Source organism: Coffea arabica, chromosome 5e, assembly GCF_036785885.1.
Source record: "Coffea arabica cultivar ET-39 chromosome 5e, Coffea Arabica ET-39 HiFi, whole genome shotgun sequence".
NCBI classification, from domain to species: domain Eukaryota; kingdom Viridiplantae; phylum Streptophyta; class Magnoliopsida; order Gentianales; family Rubiaceae; genus Coffea; species Coffea arabica.
This window is the reverse complement of record NC_092318.1, coordinates 9,082,956-9,098,723: the sequence shown is the minus strand read 5'-3', so window position 1 is coordinate 9,098,723 and position 15,768 is coordinate 9,082,956. Positions and strand designations below refer to the sequence as shown.

General features: G+C 37.0%; 1 protein-coding gene across 1 annotated transcript; it reads right to left on the bottom strand.

The window, feature by feature from the left end:
* Nucleotides 1–12,265: 12,265 nt before the first annotated feature.
* LOC113743504 (anthocyanidin 3-O-glucosyltransferase 2-like) lies at nucleotides 12,266–13,813 on the bottom strand. The gene has a single exon (XM_027271550.2). It carries the CDS (start codon nucleotides 13,801–13,803, stop codon nucleotides 12,367–12,369), a length of 1,437 nt encoding a protein of 478 aa, XP_027127351.2. The 5' UTR covers nucleotides 13,804–13,813; the 3' UTR covers nucleotides 12,266–12,366.
* Between the last annotated feature and the right edge of the window lie 1,955 nt (nucleotides 13,814–15,768).

The following is a 15,768-nucleotide window of genomic DNA, read 5'->3' as shown; positions in this document are numbered from 1 at the left end:
CAATAGGATTTTTCCTTTGTTTTTCATTAATGCATTATTTGCTTGTTCACTACATGTCATGCATTTTTCCTTAGTTTTATCATCTGGCATGCTCCTCGATTCCCCTTTCCCCTCATTTTAGAATTTTGCACCTCATACTAGTTATAGGGTACATTTGCCTGAAGAGTCCCCTTCTGATAAGGGAAACGAGCGAGTGTGGCTACTCGATAGCCTTAGCACGCTAGTTTTGCTTTCTAATCAAAGGGAAAATCGAAGTCGAAAAGTTAGGAGTCATTCCCATACCCGACCTGATGCATTCCTTTAGGTTCATTCATTCTCATTTATCACTTACTCATTTTTTTAATTCACATTTCCTCATCACATTTTGCTTTCCTTATTGTTCATTTTGATTTCTACTTCACAAAATTGCACTTAATTACACCTATATGCACTTATCACTATATTTCATACACTGGCACACAAACACTTGGATTTTTCATACAATTTCACATGTGCACCTTTTTATACAATTGCACACTTGCACTTTAGCCATCATTTGCATTAATCGACCTCTATAAGGTTTTCCTTTATTGGCCGCCACAACTCATGTGGTTGGGACCAAAAACCTTACAAGAGACATTTTAGAATTTAGGTTTGCATTTTTTCTTTCTTTTGCATTCATATAGACATATCCAACACGCGATACATACCTTGGGTAGAAAAATTAAGGAAAATTGGTTTAAGTCACGCAACTAGCCTTGGCTAGGTCGAAAGGGTGCCTTGGATTTTTATCCTTGCCTTCCCCTTCGTCAAATGTGACCCCCGATCCCTTTTTTGGTTACGTAGACCCAAAAGTTCTCAAAAAGGGTTTATTTACTTTTTCATTCAAAAACAGAAATCATTTTTGGGTGACTTGGTACACCTTAACTCTATACCAAGTGGCGACTCCATTTTTGATACAAAAAACCCTTTTTGAACTTTATATGGCCAAACCGTCGCATTATCAAGTCCCATGGCCTTTATTTTCATTTTGCACACGTTCACATATTCCACACTACTCACACACCACACACATCATCATTCATCACTTCAAAAAGTGGGGCGCGACACTTGTCAGATAGTAAGCAAAAAATACTATATATTTATGAGTAACTTATTTATTTGATATCTTTTAGGATGTACAAAATGATATATGAATTTCAAATTCATTAATTTAGTAAATTTAGGAGTTTTTGGTGGGATCTTACGACCCTACGATTCGATCCTACGATCCGATTCTGTGAAACTAAAATCGATCCGACGTGGGATCCCGATTTTACAAACCTTGCCTGTGCCTAGCTAGCAAATGTAATAGTTAGGGCCTTAATTACCTTATGTGTCTTGCATGTCTATGTGCTATATGTTTAATCGCTTTCTTAGGTCTTGGCATCTAGATATGCATGCTAAGTGTTATGTTTCCGCTAAAGCCTCTGGGAGATTTTGTAATTATTTTTCAAAGGAAAATTCTGTTTATTTGATTTGTTAATACATTTTTGTTTCAAAAGGAAAGGAGACGAAAAGTGTATATGTGGAGCTCTCTAGAAATTTCCCTCCTCATTTGTATCGTAATTGAACGAGAAATTTTTGTTTCAAACTCTTTCAGCAATAAAGTTTTGGACAATTATTGTTTTGTGTATATTCATGTACATTTCATTCTTTTGCTCATTGGAGATTTCATGATGAATTTTAAGAAATAAGACGAAATTGAGATTTTTCCGACCTCTGGTCTGAAAATTCACAAGTGCCTGCCTTAAAAAATCCTTATGTACACCAGATTGTTGATCCGAATCATCCAATAAGAGTGCTAAAAAAAAAGGGGTCACTCAAAAGGTCCAATGAGATACCTTTTCTCCTTCGCTTAACCCCAAAACAAAATCAGTCACATTGATTGATAAATTGCAAATTCGGGCAACTTTTGCTTGAAAATGTCCGCGGTGTCTAATCTGGTTCAATCACATCTAAGTGAAAGCAAAAATGTGCATTATTCTTGTTTGTTTTGAAAATTTAGAATGATACTTTGAGCATTCGTTTCTCTACCTATACACATTTTATCATTTGCTCTCCCATTTGAGCCTTTGAAAGAATAATTTCGTTTCAAATAAGTGCCTTAATGATCAATACCTTTCATTGGAAAAATTTCAAATATCAAAAAGGGAATGGATTTTCAATAACCATTTCGTTACTTTGGTTGTCATGAAGTATAAGAATGATACTTTGGCTATCGCTTCTACAATCCTAAACACTGTTTATCCCTTGCATCCCTATTTGAGCAAAAAAAAAAAAAAAAAAAAAAAAAAAAGGGAAAAATTGGTGGTTCGTTTCGAGTGCACATATGATCGCACCCCACATTGGGGAAGGAGATTGGGAAATTTTGGAAAAAAGAGAGAAAAGAGAAAAGCAAAAATGCCAAAAGAAAAGAAAAGAGGGAATCACAAATTGGAGAAATTTGAATCTATCTGGGTTTCAATTTTGGGAAAAAGAAAAGGAAGAGATTTGTCCGCGTGGATCGCCTATGTTTCACAAATATGGATGAACAAGGGTCTTCCTCAATCAGTTAATTCAGATACATGCCAAAAATTTTCCATTAATGAAAGTTTCCTTTCAGAGTTATTGTAAGGAACGGAATAAAGGTCAGGCCCTCTTCTTTTCCAATCAAACATTCTATCCCTAGTTATCCCCTTTGAGCCTTCAGAGTAAAATACTTCATTTGGCAACCCCTGAGAATCGCAAACCCCACACTGGGGTAAGTTTGAGTTGAAAAAGGAAAATTTCAAGAAGTGAAAGAGTGAAAAGCCACAAAATCAAAGGCAAAGGAAGAAAAGAGAACCTCAGTTCAAAAATAAACTGGGGTAAATTTTGCGAAAGATCAAAGAATGGCAAAAAGCCGAAAAAGCAAAAGAAGAAAGAAAATGAAAGTGAAAAGCCTCAATTGAGCATAAACTGGGGCAAATTCTGATTTAGCCCTAAATAGGGTTGGCGCAACAATGCGATCTCAGATTCTTCAAATCACTTTTGAAATCTGCCTTCAAGCCTTAACTTGTCTAAACACCCCACCAGACCCCCATTACAAAAGCCGAAAGTCCTGACTTCTGTTCTTTGCAATGGCCCTGTCAGGAAAATTTCTGATGCCGAAAATTTTAGCTGTATTTCTGAATTACTCGGGTATGAGGAAACCCATCAGCTCGAGGGAAAAGAAAAGAGGCGAAAGAAAAATGCAGACAATTCGACGCTGAAATCCCTGGTGAATGATGAAAAGAATACGAACAAATTCTGAGATCTTTTAAGTTCAGAATAAGGGCAATTTTGGGGAAAATGCGATCTTTGGTGCAATGTCCTTGAAAAATTATCTTTTAACTCTCGTTTCAAGCCACATTACAAGCTAATAAAGTCCATCGTTGACTTATTCCTTTATGACAACCCAAAGTGAGGATTATGCTCATAAAATCCATCGATCACTCATGATCATAAGGGTTGTCAGGATCAAGCGCTTACCATTACACCAAAAGCTATAGCTTTTAGCGAAGGCGCAACTTTATTTCCTTAACCACAATGACAGCGCAAAGCACCGTACCACGCTCGGTCAGCATGAGGGGCTGCACCCCTAGGTGCCACGGGCTGGGCGGTTAGTCCCTTCGAGTCGGGATCTGAGGGATGTTGCTGATTAGGCCAACAATCCCTCCCCCAGCAACAGTCAGGGAGACTCGAACCCGCGACCTCGCTCTGATACCACTTGTCAGGATCAAGCGCTTACCATTACACCAAAAGCTATAGCTTTTAGCGAAGGCGCAACTTTATTTCCTTAACCACAATGACAGCGCAAAGCACCGTACCACGCTCGGTCAGCATGAGGAGCTGCACCCCTAGGTACCACGGGCTGGGCGGTTAGTCCCTTCGAGTCGGGATCTGAGGGATGTTGCTGATTAGGCCAACAAGGGTGTAACCAGATTTCACATGTTTAGCTATCATTTCTACCCAAAATTTTGCAAGCCCATGAAGCTTATACGTTGACTAAGTTTTCTTAAAAAATAAGGGTGACAAACTCTTTGCTTTCACTAAGATATGGTATTGAAGGGATTACATACCATTTGAGCACATGAATAAGACAAATCTTGACCTCCAATTTTCAAATCAGAAATAACGCCCATTACCCAAAGCTTCGGTGCTAAGGTAAGGAAGAAATCTCTTGTAATTTGGCATTATTTTGAGAAATTCATCATAAATTTTCTGTGTGGTTTTAAGCAAGACGTTCAGTTTCTTACTTTGTTCAAATAAATGGAAAGGCATCCAAACCAATTTTTTGCAATCAAATGGGCCCATACTGGGGCAAAATTTTTACTTCCAAGATTTCACAAAATAAGCCCACACTGGGGCAAATTTTTATAGTCCATTTGAGGATTTCGTCAAAGACTCAAGCAAGACTTTCAAATCAATCACACTGTCTTTTTCTTGTAAATTTGAGTGCATATAAGCCCCCCTGTGCAGGTATTCACAGTTGAAGTCGACGAAAAGCTTCTGAGTTGTGGAAGGCCGATGCCGAAGGAAAAGAAGAAAGAAGGGGAAAAGGGCCCTACACTGGGGCAAATTATTTTTGAAGAAGATTCTCTCGAAAAATCAGAAAAAGTCAAAAATCAAAAATCAAGTTCAAATTTTTGTTTCTTGGAAAATCAAATTTAATTTCTTGTATCTTGACAGATCAAATCCACTTTCTTGACCAATTGGATGGCAGGATTGGGTCTTATCCCACTGACCATTCACCAAATCCCGTTGGGCCTGGATTTTGTGCCGCCAATTTCACTTTATCACGTTGGGCCTGGATTTTGTGCCGCCAACATTCCAAAGATCGTCCCGTTGGGCCTGGACTTGGTGCCGCCAACTTCACTTTATCACGTTGGGCCTGGATTTTGTGCCGCCAACATTCCAAAGATCATCCCGTTGGGCCTGGACTTGGTGCCGCCAACTTCACTTTATCACGTTGGGCCTGGATTTTGTGCCGCCAACATTCCAAAGATCATCCCGTTGGGCCTGGACTTGGTGCCGCCAACTTCACTTTATCACGTTGGGCCTGGACTTGGTGCCGCCAACTTCACTTTATCACGTTGGGCCTGGATTTTGTGCCGCCAACATTCCAAAAATTCTGTTGGGCCTGGATTTTGTGCCGCCAACGTTCCAAACATCAAGTTGGGCCTGAATTTTGTGCCGCCAACTTCACTTTATCACGTTGGGCCTGGATTTTGTGCCGCCAACATTCCAAAAATTCTGTTGGGCCTGGATTTTGTGCCGCCAACGTTCCAAACATCAAGTTGGGCCTGGATTTCGTGCCGCCAACCTCACAAACATCAATTTGGGCCTGGATTTCGTGCCGCCAACATTCCAAAAATCACGTTGGGCTTGGACTTCGTGCCGCCAACATTTGACAAGATCCCGTTGGGCCTGGATTTCGTGCCGCCAATTTCACAACATCCCGTGGGTCTATCCCAATTTTACATTTCTGTTCGGGTCTATCCCAATCTTACATTTCTGTCCGGGTCTACCCCAATTTTAAATTTCTGTTCGGGTCTATCCCGTGGGTCTATCCCAATTTTAAATTTCTGTTCGGGTCTATCCCAATTTTAAATTTCTGTTCGGGTCTATCCCAATTTTAAATTTCTGTTCGGGTCTATCCCGTGGGTCTATCCCAATTTTACATTTCTGTCCGGGTCTATCCCGTGGGTCTATCCCATTTAAATTCCTGTTCGGGTCAGTCCCGTGTTAATTTCATGTTTGGGTCAGCCCCATTTTAGAATTCCAGTTTCTTGAAATCATTCTTGCAGCGAATGACACAGGTAAGTATTTGGTGTCTACTTCTTTGTCTCAAGTTTTTCCAAAACTCAGACAAAGAGGGGCAAACTGTAGACACCAAATTTTGATTAATTTTAATTTCATCTTTATCATTTATTATTTATTATTTATTTTTTTTAATTGGGTTAGATTCATCATTTTTATTTTTGTAAGATGTTAAAAGTAGCCTTAATTCTCTTAAATTTGGTTTGAAAATTGTTAACTTATCATTCATTGATTTTTGAAGAAAATGAAAATGGCAAAATAGGTGGAAGTGTGCATGTTGAACAAGTGTACACAACAATCATTAGACAAGTGTCTAAGGAATTATAGGACAAGTGTATAGGGGTAGGTGTCAAACACACTTGTTGGGGCTAAGGGGGGCTTGATCGAAAAAACAGGGGACAATGGAAAAAGGGAGCTAAGGCTAAAAAACAGAAAAAAAAAAAAAAGAAAATCAGGGGCGGATAAAGGAAAAAGCAACGAAAATTAGAAAAAAAAACAGAGGAGCTGGCGGCGGAAAGAAAAAAAGGGAAAAATCGCGAGAGACAGAAGCTGGGGGGGGTTTCGGAAGAAAAACAGAGAGAAGAGAGGCTCGTGTCGCCCGCCCAAATCACCACTGGCCCCGCATCCGCTGCGGCTGCTGCCCGCCATCACCACCGCCACCACCGGAATCAACCATCATAATCGAACCAGGGCATTGGGGTGGCTGGCTATAGGAAGAAAAGGAACAAGAGAAATCTGGAAATCGTGAGAAGCAAGGAAGGGAGAGGGAGGAAAACATCGGAAATCTGGAAAAGGAATTGCCGACGGAGGAAAAATCAAAAGGGGTGAAAAATAGAGGAAGCTTTGGGGGGGGGGTTGGAAATAGAACAAAAACAAGAGATACCAGAAACAGAGAGGAGGCTTCATCTGGTTAGGAGGGAAAAACAGAAAGGGAAGCTAAGGGATTGGGGTGGCCAGAAATAAAAGAAGCAGAGGATGAAGAGATTCTGGTGACGACTGGCAAAAAGAAACGGAGAGAAGAAACGGGAAGAAGAACTAGGCCTCCACCAATTCGTGTTTGCTGCCGCTGCTGTCCGCCATTGCCACCAGCCGCCTGCTCAAGAACCGGAGCCACCACCACCAGAACAAACCGTCACCACCTCGCCGGAATCCACCGTCTTCATCTACGGAGCAAGAGCACTGTAAGCCATCTCTCTGCCTTTGAATATCGTTTTTCTTTCTTCGTCAAGTGCAGATGCTGAAATCCCAAGGCATCACTTCCGTGAGTTGTTAGTTCAATTTTTATGCGGATTGTTCCTGAATTTCAGAATACACATGCGTTATGCATTTGATTGGACTGAAATTGTTTTTTTTATTGTTTCTGATTGTTCATATAAAATTTTGGGGCTGGTTAACTTCAATTGAGCAGAGAATGAATGAAACTTATAATGCCCCTAATCTGTTTGAGAAAATGCCTAACTGAGATTTCCCTTTGAATGATGATTTGTTTGTGTGAGTTCGACGGAAACTGATGCTTGTTTTCCTTTTCCTTGTGATTTAACCCCAGAGTTTTTAAGACTTCATAATTTACCCTAAAGCTGTCATAAGCCCTTCAATCAGGTCCTTAATTTTATTTTTGTTTGAACCTCTCACATATTCTTTTATTCATTATGACCCGAAAATTGCTGCAATCAAATCATTTCTGCCCTTAATAAGTTTCAATTGTTTTTTCATGTTTTTTAAGCTGTTTGCTTTTTTCTGGGATTAGGAGCATAATTAGTCCTTAATAATTTTAGTTGTTTTGTTTATTTTGTTGATTTTAATATTATGGGTTTAGTTTTTGGGTAATGATATTTGTTTGGGTTTGTAAAGGTGGGTCTGTTTTATTTTGATTGGGTTTCTAGTTTGGGTTTAGGAAATAAAAACCCAATCCTTTTGTTGGGTTTGCTTTGTTAAGAAATGATGGCCAGCCCACCTATAGTCTTTGGGCATTGCAGCGGGCTTAGGGAGTCTTGGCCCAGCAAATAAGAAATGGCCCAAGTTGCCTGATCCACTAAGAAACCAGAAAATGCATTTGCGAATCAGTCCCTGAATTTCACATTAACTGTATTGTGGCCCTGGACATTTTCACCTTCTTTCAATTGGGTCCTTAAACTAATTGCAAATAGGTCCCTGAACTTTATTTTTCTTTAATTTTGGCCCCAAAGTTTTGTCAATCTTTGCAATCAGGTCCTTTCTTCTCTTGACTTCTTAAATGTGGGTTGTTGACATGATTTAATTGATTCAAATTCATGCTTATTTTTTATCCTTTGTGATTATTTGCCAAATAAATTGGTACCTTGACCTTTTTATTGTTTTGAAGCTAATATCTCCATTGCAAGGGAGGTAACTTCTATATTCTTGAGTTTATTTTTCCTACGTGCTCCTACGTGTTATGTGAATATGCATGTCTACTTGGCTTTCCTTGTCTTTCCTCAATTCTTTCATTTATTTTATTTACTTTTGCTTTTTATTTAAGTTATTCATTATGGGGTATGTGTACACCTCTTGGCTTGTAATAGTTAGGGATTTAATTATTTTATTCCTTTTCCCCCTTTTAGATTGTAGTAGGGTCTCCCTAATGTAATAGATAAGACTTGGAGGAGCATTCAATGAAGACCTATCGAAGTCATGTGCCTAGCTAGCAAATGTAATAGTTAGGGCTTTAATTGTCTTATGTGTCTTGCATGCTTAGTTACTACGTGTTAATTTGCTTTATTAGGGCCCGGCATCTAGTTGAGCATGCTAAATGTTATGTGCTATGTGTTTATAAGTGTTTGGCATGTCTACTCGCTTTTCATATCCTGAATGAATGTGATGGATGAATGTACGTTTCCACTAGTCCAACGCTAGTCGGAATTCATAGAATGGGCTAGTCCAACGCTAGACCCTTAGGGATTTCTCCTCGTTAGTACATGTTTGCATGTTCATTACATATCATGCATTTTTTTTAGTTTTATCATTTTGCATGCCCCTCGAACCCCTTTTCCCTCCATTTTAGGAATTTTGCATTTCATGCTAGTTATAGGGTTCATTTGCTTGAGAGTCCCCTTCTGATAAGGGAAACGAGCGAGTGTGGCTACTCGATAGCCTTGGCACGCTAGTTTTGCTTTCTAATCAAAGGGAAAATCGAAGTCGAAAAGTTAGGAGTCATTCCCGTACCCGACCTAATGCATTCCTTTAGGTTCATTCATTCTCATTTATCACTTACTCATTTCTTTCAATTCACATTTCCTCATCACTTTTCCTTTCCTTATTGTTCATTTTGATTTCTACTTCACAAAATTGCACTTAATTACACCTACATGCACTTATCACTATATTTCATACACTTGCACACAAACACTTGGATTTTTCACACAATTTCACACATGCACCTTTTCATACACTTGCACACAAGCACTTGGATTTTTCATACAATTTCACACGTGCACCTTTTTATACACTTGCACACTTGCACTTTAGCCATCATTTGCATTAATCGACCTCTATAAGGTTTTCCTTTATTGGCCGCCACAACTCATGTGGTTGGGACCAAAAACCTTACAAGAGACATTTTAGAATTTAGGTTTGCATTTTTGCATTCATCTAGTCAAATCCAATATGCGATACATACCTTGGGTAGAAAAATTAGGAAAAATTGGTTTAAGTCACGCAACTAGCCTTGGCTAGGTCGAAGGAGTGCCTTGGATTTCTATCCTTGCCTTCCCCTTCGTCAAATGTGACCCCCGATCCCTCTTTTGGTTACGTAGACCCAAAAGTTTTCTAAAAGGGTTTATTTACTTTTTCATTCAAAAATAAAAATCATTTTTGGGTGACTTGGTACACCCTAACTCTATACCAAGTGGTGACTCCATTTTTATTAAAAAACCCTTTTTGAACTTCACTTGGCCAAATCGTCGCATTCCTAAGTCCCATGGCCTTTCATCGTTTTCACTTTCACACGTTCACATTTCATACACACACTCACATCTCACACCACACACATCAACATTCAAAAAGTGGGGCGCGACACCCGGCAACCAGTCAAATTTTCAAAAAAAAAAAAAAAACTCCAGAGTGTCCGTCTACAACACCAGGTGATAAAAGCAAGGGCAAAAGGCGTACCGGCCGTTGACATGATCGTTTCCAGTGCATGTTTTACAATTTCAAATATTTGAATATGGGGCACAGCTGAGCTATTTTAATATTTTATTAGAATAATGTTTATCGTTATTGGGTGTATTCACAATTTGACAGTGTGAAGTTATGCATTTTTCCTTCTCCTCATTTTTTTTGCCTATTTTGTTTTTATATTGCACAATAAATTTATATTTATTAAATTATATAGTACATTAAATATTAGATAACAATTTTAACAAATAATTTGTCAACAATTTGAGAACTGCATCTTATTGTAAAAAAAATTAGATTTTTCGTTTAAAACGGGTTTTGTTTAGTTTAACATCTTATAGAAGTAATTATTGATTTAACAAATCTGTTTTCATCTATTTCTATTGTTCGATTCATGAAATGTAATTTAATTAACTTAAAAGACTAAAGAGATTTAGCACGTCAAGTGGCATAAGTTTTAAATAATTAGATTTGACTTCATATTTTTTCGTCTCTTATGTTTTAAATAATTATATTTCAAATGAAATAAAATGCGAATTTGATTGAATCCATAAAAAATGTGGTCTAATTCTTATTAAAATCCTTAAAAGTAATCCAAATTGTCAAAACAGATTAGCCTAAAGAGTATCTTTTCGTTATATTAATTATCAACAAATGAAAACACTTACATCATATATAAAAAAAAATTTAGTGAAATTTTTTTTTTAAATTTGAGTATATAATAACTTTAGTTGTAAATAGTATTAGGATATGAGTTTCAATCGGCTATGATAACATACTGTAATTATAATAACAAATAAAAGTGATTACCAATATAAAAAAACTCGCAAGAATTTTTTAAAAATTCCTTGCCATTTCTTCTTGTCTTTCCTTCATATTAAATCAAATATTTCAATAATACAATTTAATGTATTTATATTTATATTCATCTTAAATTGATAATTTTATTGAATAATTTAAATAATAATAAAATCTTTATTTAAATTGAAATTTAATAAACAACTAGTTGAAATGTCAAAAAAGAAAAAAAATATTATTCAATCGACTCAATGACATATACTTATATTATAATAGAATACTTAATTAACTTTTTTAATTTATTAAATATAAGTATTGGCCATTAGATGATGAAAAATATTTTAAAAGGACTTTTATTATGATTTTAAAATATATAATATTTTTAATCTATGAATAATCTACTTTTTTTAGTGCCTGAATATACTTCTTTGTGCGTCTATATAGGATAAAGTTGGCCTCTTTTCATTGCTTCTTCCTATTATGCACAGAAAAGTTAAGTCTCCGCGCGAAATGCTAAACGAGATAGTAAAGCAAGACATTCAGGCAACCTTTTTTTTTTGTCCTGTACGCACGCTGGCAGCCTTTTTTTTTTTTTTGTTTTGCCAGGCACCCGAAATTCAGACGTCTGGAGTTTTTTTTTTTTTTTGAAAATTTGACTGGCTGCCGGGCACTCTCAGCCCGGTAGCCAGCTTTAGCAGACATTGTCGGCTACCGGGCACTGTGTAGCCGACAGCTTTATTAAAAAAAAAAAATTCTGAACTGCAATTTTGACGGAGAAGTCAGAGTCAAAAAATGCTTTTGGGTGCCGGGCTGTGTCAGCCCGGCACCCATAGATTCGTACCTAATGGCTGTCAGAGCCATACATGTGCGAGTAATTTTTTTTTGGCCTATATTCTGAGCAATTAGCCGAGTTTTGTCATATATTTGCCGTGACATTACAGCCAGTTTGTAAATCAACGTTAGTTGACTGACACAGCCACAGCCCGGCACCCATAGATTCGTACCTAATGGCTGTCAGAGCCATACATGTGCGAGTAATTTTTTTTTGGCCTATATTCTGAGCAATTAGCCGAGTTTTGTCATATATTTGCCGTGACATTACAGCCAGTTTGTAAATCAACGTTAGTTGACTGACACAGCCACACAGGGATGTTTTTGTTATGGAGCTTTGAGTTTGAGGGACCTTTTCATAGTTTTGTTAAAAATGAGGGGCTGGTTTGTTATTTGATCAAACCATAGAGGAAGTAAATGTAATTAACCCTAAAATTTTAGGAAAAAGGGGAATAAAAGGGTACAAGGAAAAGGAAAATCGTATCAGGTAAGAGCCAGCAAGGAATACAGAGCACATTACAAGAAACAAAGAACCATATGCAATTATAGATTATCAGAATAGCCAAAAAGCAAGTACAAAAGGAAAAACAGATGGATAAAGGAACGAGACTCCATTAATTGATTAATTCTCACTGACTCTCAAAACAGAATTGATAATAGCAGATTTCATGAATGTAGTAGTAGTTGATATCCAGCTATTGAATTTATGAAAAACAAGGGATCATGTAATTCATTATCACTATTCAATTCTGACATACTATTCAATCATGGAATGTTATCTAACACATCTTCAAGAAAGCACTTCAAGGAAGCATAGGATGATCCTCCTTCATTACGAGCCAACCTGCTCTTCTCCTTCATTTCCTTCACCTTCTCTTTGATTTCCTTCTCAGGATCCATCAGATGTTTAATCCCTCTTTCAATCACATCTGCACTCAAAATCTCACTGCTCACACCCAGTACGAAATCCCTTTTGAAATCTATTTTGATCTCCACTGCCATTGCCAAGTCTTTCACCATTAGGAATGCATTCTGCTGCTGCTCTGAATAAAGCGGCCAAGTTGCCACTGGCACACCGCACCAAATGCTTTCCAATATTGAGTTCCAACCACAGTGAGAAACAAAGCCCCCCACAGCAGGATGGGATAGAACTGCCGCCTGTGGTGCCCATCCAATAACTTTTCCAACAGCTGCAGTTCGCTGCAAGAACCCTTCTGGCATGACTTCATCCAGGTTCTCATACTCACTTGGAAACTCAAATTTTTCTTTAGGTGAAGGCCTTCTCAATGACCAGAGGAATCGATATCCACTGCGCTCGAGTGCATAGGCAATTTCCTTCACTTGGTCACCATCAAAACTACCTGCACTACCAAAGCAAAGGAACACAACAGAACATTCTGGCTGAAGATCTAGCCATTTCATAATCATCTCAGTTTCTTGATTTTGACTATTGCTTCCCTTCAGATTCAATACAGGCCCTACTGCATATACTGGTGGGATGGTTTTATCATTGCTCAAGGCGTGAATCGCATGGGATTCAAACTCAAGGAAAGTGTTAATTATGATTCCCTTGGTCTTCCTGTATCTCTTTGCCTGATCGAGGAACATGTCGACACTTCCATCCTTCTCAAACAATGCAGATGACAAAAGTTTAGCTGGAACAGGATTGATGTAAGTAGGCAAAGCTAATTCAACGTCTGAATTCTCGTAATGGCTCACATCTTCATTGAGATCATCTCTCAGACTTTGCAACTGGAATAAAACGCCAAGCGTTGTAGCACCGCCTGGGCAAAATATATAGGAAGGAACTCCAAATTCATTGGCTACATCAATCAAAGAGGTGCAAAACATGTCTATGACGATCCCACCAAGATGCGACGAAACACAATTGGATATTTCAGCAAGAACCTCCCTCACACAACTTTTATGGTTGTCGATAAATCGAAACAGAATCGAAAGAAAAGATGACAATTGAGAAGAAGGCTCTTCTTTCATGAGCTCAAGGTACCTTATGTGCAAATTCGGAGTTTCTACCAACGAATTTGTGTAGCTACTGACTTTTGGATCAAAGGGCAGCTTCATAACCAGGACGGTGATCGATAATCGTTCATCACATTCAACGAGAAGCTTTGCTAGTTCAACACATGATACTAAGTGGCCAATCCCTGGTACAGTAACGAAAACCAGCTCTGCTTTTTTCATTTCTGTCGTTTTCTCTGCTAACTTTAGCCAGTTGATTGAAGATGGAAATCCAACCTTTATCTCTCTGGTTTCTACCTAGCTTGCAGCGCACGCCACGTGTATCTTATCTGTTTACATTAAAAGCAGATGTGCCTTTCACACTAGTGAATCGAGTAGAAATCAAAACTACCATGTTTCCAGGATTTTTACTTGATAAATGTAAATGTACTATCAATAAATTGCTTTTTACTGTTGAATTGTGAAATTTTATTATCATTAATCAAGCTAATCATTAAACTCAATATAAAGTAGTTTCTTTCTCGTTTTGACATTTAATTATCTTTATTTAAAGTTAAATGCACTTAATTCTCCTCAATTTTATCAACTTTATGCATTTCAACTCATTAAATAGGTATTTTGTCCCCCTACTTCATGTTTTAGAACAAGAGTAGTTGGATCATTTACCCAATCTAATTACAATTGTGCCAAACGTACTTGTTATCAAATAAGTCAATTGTTACTTCTCTGATGCAAGCCACTTCATTCCAAACTTTTTGTGTTTTCCTTGGGGTGAATTCTTAGTTTATGATGAAAAAAAAAAGTCATTTTACAATTGGGGCGGTTTTTGCAGGTTTTTCTACAAATGGGGTGTTCGCATTGCGGGAATGCGAGGTCACTATAGTGAGCTCGCATTCCGTGAAATTTCTTTTTCTTTTCCTTTTCAACTACCAAATAAATAACATGCACTTCATAAAAATAACTTATATAATTTTTTAAAATAACATTGCGTTATGAAATTTCTAAAATTACAGTTGAAATTGTAACAGATATTAATGACTATTAACTATTACATTCTTATAACTAATATTCATCGGTGTCAACAAATAAATACGATTCATTAATAATAAAGGAAAATTAGAATTTGATAAAGAAAATTAGAATTTGATATAAAAAATTTATTTCATAAAAAAGGAAAAAAAGTTAGTATTTTTTTCATAAAATATAGTCAACACGTTACATGTTAACAATTTCATTCTATTTTTACATTGATATATGAAATAGATAGAAAGAACTATGCATGTGTACTTTTTCCACCGTTTAGATGTATTATAATAACCGTACAATTACCAATTTTTTTTAATATAAAAGAAATATGATTTTTTTTAGAGCACATATTTGATGACTTTAGGCACGTTAAAGTTTTAAAATAAAAAAAATTTATTCCTCTGCTAATTACAGATTTTTAAATAACATTTCTCTAACATTTCTCCGAAATATAAGATTTTAGTAGAGCTTTTAAAATAAGATTTTACTACCGATAGCATTTTAGTAAAGGCAAATTCTACAAAACAAACAACATTTACAGTTAATTTTACATTTTTTTTGGGAGCTCGTAAATTTCATTTTAAATTTTTTTTCTAGCAAGTTTGAATTTAATTTTCTGAAAGTCATACTTATAAATGCGAAATCTAACAAAAAAATTAAATACCATTTTTGGAGGTCAAATTTATCAAATGCGAGCTATTTGAAGAATTTAAAAAAAAAACATTTAGGAGCTTGCATTTAGCTCTTACTATTTTCTGGAAAAAATTCTCTAGCTCCCAAAAAAAAAGCAAAAAAATTTAAATAATACTTAAGCTCGCATTCGCGGAATGTGAGTTCAATAGAGTTGTGCTCAATAAGTAGAGCTCGCATTCCGCGAATGCGAGCTCAATAGAGCTGAGCTCGCATTCCGCTAATGTGAGCTCTACTAACCTCGCACTCGCGGAAAGCGAGGACCCCCCTACGGAATATCCCACCAAAATCACCCTTGTTTTAGAATTTTTTAAAATTCATCACAAAATTGGAAATTTCAACCCGTGGGGACATGGACTCTTCCTTTGCTCAATTTATTTTTCATTCTTCTACAATTGTTAGATTAATTTCGGTTTGCTGGAAGAGACCCCCGGTGAATTTTTGCAAATTAAATACAGATGCGAGTGTAGT